Genomic DNA, 6000 nt, shown 5'->3' with positions numbered 1-6000 from the left:
AAGAGCTTTGTAATAACTAATGAATTGTCCCCTCTTCTTACTCCTTCCTGGTGGGATTTAGGCCTGGAAGGAATGCTGGTTTGTCCTGTGGGAGTGCAAGACAGTCGGTGGCCTGATATTCTGGAGTACCACCGGAATGACCATGACTCAAAGCCTCTGGGGAGTATGGACCTGCAATCCTGTGAGCAGGTGGGTGTAGACGTGACCCGGAAGGAGCTGCACGGGAATTACATGTTTGACATCAAGACCAGTGAGCGCACCTTTTACCTGATGCCTGAGACATGAGGAAAGGAACAAGTGGGTGCAGAACATTGCCCAGATCTGTGGCTTCACAAAGGTTCGAGAACAAACACGAGTCTTTCTCCGACGGGGTGAGACGAGGCCCTCAGAGCCTTGGCAAGCTGTGCTTTTCTGGGCGGCAGAGAAGTGATGGGCAGAAGGTAAGAGTGTGAAGGGGTTGGCGAGAATGTTAGGAGGACCCTTGACCCTAGTTAGGCTCAAATGAGGAACCAGGAAATGTGGACTCGTAATGAAGGTGAAGGCGTTTTGTGGTGTTTCTTCAGACACCTGACACCACCGCGGTTCCTCAGCCCCTGCTTCTCACCTCCCCATGCTTTCCTGCACCCTCAGCCCTACCCTGTAGGCTGTCCCCAGGGACGCTCTCACCTTGGCTCTCCTCCGGCTTGTCCCTGCTGTCCTGGACCCCATGCTTGTGGCTTTGCTTGCTGGAGTCTTTTGTTATTGTTACTGCTGTAGGATCCAGGATTCTTTCATATTCTCTTGGGAGGAACAAATGTCGATTTATATTTGGGTTTTGAGAAACTTGACAAAAGAGTAGTTCAAGTTTTTTTTTTGCAGTTTTTGGCTGGGGCTGGGTTTGAACCCGCTACCTCCGGCATATGGGGCTGGCGCCCTATTCCTTTGAGCCACAGGTGCTGCCTTAGTTCAAGTTTTTGAAGTGAGTTTCAAATCATAGAAATGCTCCTTGGCATCTGTTTGGGCTCATTCTTAACTGTCCAGTTTGCTGAGGAGCAGGATTTTTTTCTGAGGCAAGTATTTAGTTTCCGTCAGTAGTTCTTGAACCTGGTTGCACATCAGCATTGAGAGGAGCATTTAAACAAGATGATGCCAGCTGGGTACCAATGGCTCAGCCCTGTGATCTTCTGGGAGGAGCATCCCAGCACTCTGGGGAGGCTGAGGCAGGTGGATTGCTGGAGCTCAGGAGTTCCAGACCAGCCTGAGTTAGAGGGAGACTCTATCTCTACTAAAAATAGAAAAAACTAAACAGGTGTTGTGGCAGGTGCCTGTTGTCCCAACTACTGGGGAGGCTGAGGCAAGAAGATCACTTGAGCCCAAGAATTTGAGGTTGCTGTGAGCTATGATGGTGCTGTGGCATTCTACTGGGGGCAACAGACTGAGACTCTGTTCTCAAAAAAGAAAAGAAGTATGATGCCTAGGACTCAAGCCAAATCAGTTAACTAGGGGCCTAGGCATTTGTGTCTTTGGCAGCTGTGTTCTTTCCCACTGTTTTGAGAGCTTAAAGATAAATGATAGATAGAGAGATAGAGAGAGAGAGAGAGAGAGAGAGAGAGAGAGAGAGAGAGAGAGAGAGAGATCAGACAGACAGACAGATAGATAGGAGCTTCATTCTGAGTAACAGTATGTAAAAGCTGTTTTTGAAACCTTAGGATTCTGTCTCGGTCCAGTTACCGGTTGCACAAAGTTGGGATTATTGAGACCATGAGGATTGCCAAAGAAGAAAGGAAGTTTTAATTTGACAGACATCTTGTGGGGAGAACAGAAGAGGCTGCCACAAATCCATCTCTAGGACTAAAGGATATCATCGGCTTTTAAAGGAGCCACATGCCCTGGGGCAAGTTATGTTGTACCTCACAAGGGGCCAATAGCTGGGGATAGGTTGTAGGGGGATAGTGAATCTTTATCAGGAAGTCTACCCAGGGGCCTTTAGAATCTCAGCTTCTTTGTCTTGCTGAGTATCCACCATTTCTGAGAAACAACTCAAAGTTTAAGTAGTTAAGGAAGAGGATTTTATTAGGGTCTTTGAAATTTGTTCAATGTGGGGAAGGGACCTAGCTCATTAGTATCAGCCTCACCTGGAACCTTCTTAGAAATGTAGATTCTTGGGCCCCAGCCTAGATGAAGTGGATCAGAAACTCTGGAAGTAAGACCCAGCAATCTGTGCAGTTTTTGTTTTGTGGGACAGAGTCTTACTCCATTGCCTGGGCTAGAGTGCAGTGGCCTCATGCTAGCTTGTGGCAGCCTCAAACTCTGGGCTCAAGTGATCCTCCTGCCTTAGCCTCCCAAGTAGCTGGGACTATAGGCACCTGACCACAGATCCTGCTAATTATTTTTAGTGGAGAGGTGTCTTGCTTTGCTCAGTCTCAGAATCAAGTGATTCTCCCACCTCTGCTTCCCAGAGTGCTAGGATTATAGGTGTGAGACACCTTGCCTGGCCAGCAATCTGTGTTTTAAAAACTCTCTGGGTTATACTGATACATGGCTGAGGACCCCTGGTGTAAACTATTGCTGGTGGGGGAGGGGTTGTGGACCAGCAGCTTCAGCCTCTACTGGGAACTCGTTAGAAAGGCAGAACCTGGGATGTCCACCTAGACTTAACAGTATCAGAATCTGTGGAGTTTAAAAACTCTTTATTTTGAATTATAGATTTACAGAAGGGTTGCAGACATAGTACAGCAAGTTCCCATATACCATTAACTAAGATTTCACTAATATTAACACTTGAACGTGGTACAATAATCAAAGCTAAATAGTTAACATTGATACAAGACTGTTATCTAAACATCTGTTTTTCACTAAAGTCCTTCAAATCCAAGGTAGACACATTAGATTTATTGTCATGTCTCTGAGGCTCCTCTGATTTGTGACTTTCACAGTTTTTGTTGTCTTTCATAACCAAGGCACTTTAAAGGGTACTGACTAGGTATTTTGTAAAATGTCTCTCCATTTGGGTTTGTCTCCCATTATCTCTTGTTTAGACTGAAGCTATCAGTTTTAGGGAAGGTCACCACCAAGGTGATATTCTTTTCCCAGTGTATTACAGGTGGTCATAGGGTGTCAGTGCGTCTTATTACTGACCACATTAGCCTGGCTCACTTGTTGGAATCTGCCAGGTTTCTAAAGTGTAAGGTCACTGTCTTCACTTTTGTAACTAATAAACATTTGGGAGATGCTTTGGAAAACACTTTGATCATATGCAGATATCTCTTTCTACTTGAACTTTTGTCCACTATTTTTGGCATTTAACAATGGATCATATTTGCAGCAATTATGATGGTGGTGTTCTAGTCGCAACTTTCTATTTCCCTCAGAATCTGCATTTTGTCGAGCAAGATTCCCCATGTGATTTATGTGCGCATTGAAGTCTGAGAAGCACTGGGCAGGGCCATTGATTCCCAAGCCCGGTGGGCCATCAGGATCACCTGGAAAAAAAAATTTTATTTTTATTTTTGGCTTATAGCTGCTGATTTGGTAGATCTGATTTAAGACTGAAGAATCAATATAAAAAGTTAATCCCCAAAAAATGGGAGGAAATATTTTCAAATCTTATATCTGATGAGGGTCTTGCATCTAGAATATATAAAGAATTATTAGAACTCAACAACAGCAAAGAGACAACCCAATTTAAAAAATGTCCATGGGTCTGAACAGAAATTTCTCCTTCTCCAAAGAAGATGTACAAATGGCCAATAAGCACAGGAAAAGATGCTCAATATCACCAGGCATTAGGGAAATGCGTGTCAAAAAGCACAGTGAGATACCACTTCACACCTATTAGGGTGGCTGCAGTCAAAAGGATGGACAACAGTAAGTGTTTGTGAGGATGTGGAAAACACATTGCTCACACGCCCCACCTTACGCTCTGCCTAGGGGAATGTGAAACAGTACACTGTGAAACACTGTGGCAGGTGTTTGAAAAGTTAGGCAGGGTTACCACATGATCCAGCAATTGTACTCCTCATCATATACCCAAGAGAAAGTGAAATGGATATTACTGCAAAATCTTGTACCAGAATGTTCATAGCAGTATTCACAATAGCCAAAAAGTGAAAACAACCTGAATGCCCATCAATAAATAAAATTTGGTATATAACCTACAATGGGATAATATTAAGCCATAACATAATATGAGGTACTGATAGATGCAACAACCTGATGATCCTTCAGCACGTATGGTCAATGAAAGAAGATTCAGAGAACCATGTAATTTGTGATTCCATGAGCATGAAAGTCCAGAACAGGCAAACCCATTGAGGCAGAAAGCAGTCTGGTGGTCAGGAGTGGGGAGTGGCTGCTGGTGAGTACAGGGCTGCTTTCTAGAGTGGTAAAAACGTTCTATAATAGTTGTACAACTTTGTGAATATACCAAAACCCACTGAAGTTTGAAGTTTAAGATGGCAAAAATTTATGGTATATGAATTATATTTCAGTTTTTATTTTTTATTTGTTTATTTTTTTTCCTGCCTGGGGCTGGGTTTGAACCTGCCACCCCCGGTATATGGAGCCAGCGCCCTACTCCTTTGAGCCACAGGCACTGCCCTATATTTCAGTTTTTAAAAAAGAAGTTCCTCAGATGATTCTGATGATCAGTCAGGTTAGGGAACCTCTGGACGTAGGACAGTGACAAGTGTGGGCACAGAGGACCTCGATCTAGTACAGCTCTATGGACATATGGAGTCACAAAGGCCCATATGCAGGCCTGTCAATCTGCTGGGAGGTTTTCAAGTACTGTTTGAATAGGGGGTTCTGCAAGTTGTAAAGCCAGCTGTGCCTGGACTAGCTGTTCTACCCTTGGAATTCTGTGATTATTATCTTCCCTGGGTGAGGATAATGAACACCTGTTTTATGCTTATGTTCTTTGGTATAATCTTGGCTTCCTGTGGGAAATTTCCTGTTTTTCCCAAATCTTTGTCATGTATAGGTAAAAAGTATGGAGAGAAATTACACATTTAAAAGACACTGTCTGAATATAGGACTTAAGCACAGTGAAAATGAAGAAACTACATGCTGTGGGCTTTCTTTGGTTAAAACAATGGTCTCCAATGTTTTTGGCACCAAGAATCGGTTTCATGGAAGACAATTTTTCAAAAAACGGGGTGAGGGGGATGGTTTCGGGATGATTCAAGCCTATTACATTTATTGTGCACTTTATTTCTATTATTATTACATTGTAATATGTAATGAAATAATTATGCAACTCATCATAATGCAGAATTGATGAGCGCTCTTCTGAGCTTATTTTCTGCAACTAGGTGATCCCTCCTAGGGGTGATGGGAGACAATGACAAATGAAGCTCACCTCCTGCTGTGTGGCCCAGTTCACCTCCTGCTGGGGACTTCAGGGTGTAGAAGATTTGTCCATTCATTCATTCAGCAAATCCTTATGGAGCATTTCTTTTGTTCCAGTCCCTGTTATAATTGATGGGGCCACAAAGATGAACTGTGGGGGTTTCCTTTTTCGAATAAAGAAACCATGGCTCCGCACCTGTAGCTCAGCAGCTAGGGCACCAGCCACATACACCAGAGCTGGTGGGTTCTAATCCAGTCCGGGCCTGCCAAACAACAATGACAGCTACAAAAGAAAAAATAGCCGGGCGTTGTGGTGGACACCTGTAGTCCCAGCTACTTGGGAGGCTGAGACAAGAGAATCTCTTCAGCCCAAGAGTTTGAGGTTGCTGTGAGCTGTGACGCTACGGCACTCTGCCAAGGGTGATATAATGAGACTCTGTCTCAAAAAATAAATAAATAAATAAAAAGACCAGTGAATTTTCTTCCCTTCCCAGAACTTTAATTCTGTAGGACTAAAGATCTCTGTCCACACACCTCCCGTACCCCAGGTTAGTTTAGACAGGCTGCCCAACTCTCACCAGCTCCCAAACACTCACTTTGCTGGGGCATGTTCAGAGCATTCCAGTCCCCTGGGTCTTAGTGTCAGTAAGTTCACTAAGGGGTCTGTATTAG

At 43.9% G+C, this 6000-nt stretch overlaps 1 protein-coding gene across 1 annotated transcript in view; it reads left to right on the top strand.

Annotated features, from left to right (window-relative positions):
- The first annotated feature begins 281 nt into the window (after nt 1-281).
- Nucleotides 282-6000, top strand: part of YME1L1 (YME1 like 1 ATPase) — a 30959-nt gene continuing 25240 nt past the window's right edge. The window contains 2 exon segments of the mRNA XM_053931268.1: nt 282-440; nt 564-639. Of these exon segments, the coding sequence (XP_053787243.1) occupies nt 282-440; nt 564-639 (235 nt within the window).

The sequence above is a fragment of the Nycticebus coucang genome, chromosome 20 (assembly GCF_027406575.1).
Source record: "Nycticebus coucang isolate mNycCou1 chromosome 20, mNycCou1.pri, whole genome shotgun sequence".
Classification (NCBI taxonomy): domain Eukaryota; kingdom Metazoa; phylum Chordata; class Mammalia; order Primates; family Lorisidae; genus Nycticebus; species Nycticebus coucang.
This window is presented reverse-complemented; position numbering and strand designations above follow the sequence as displayed.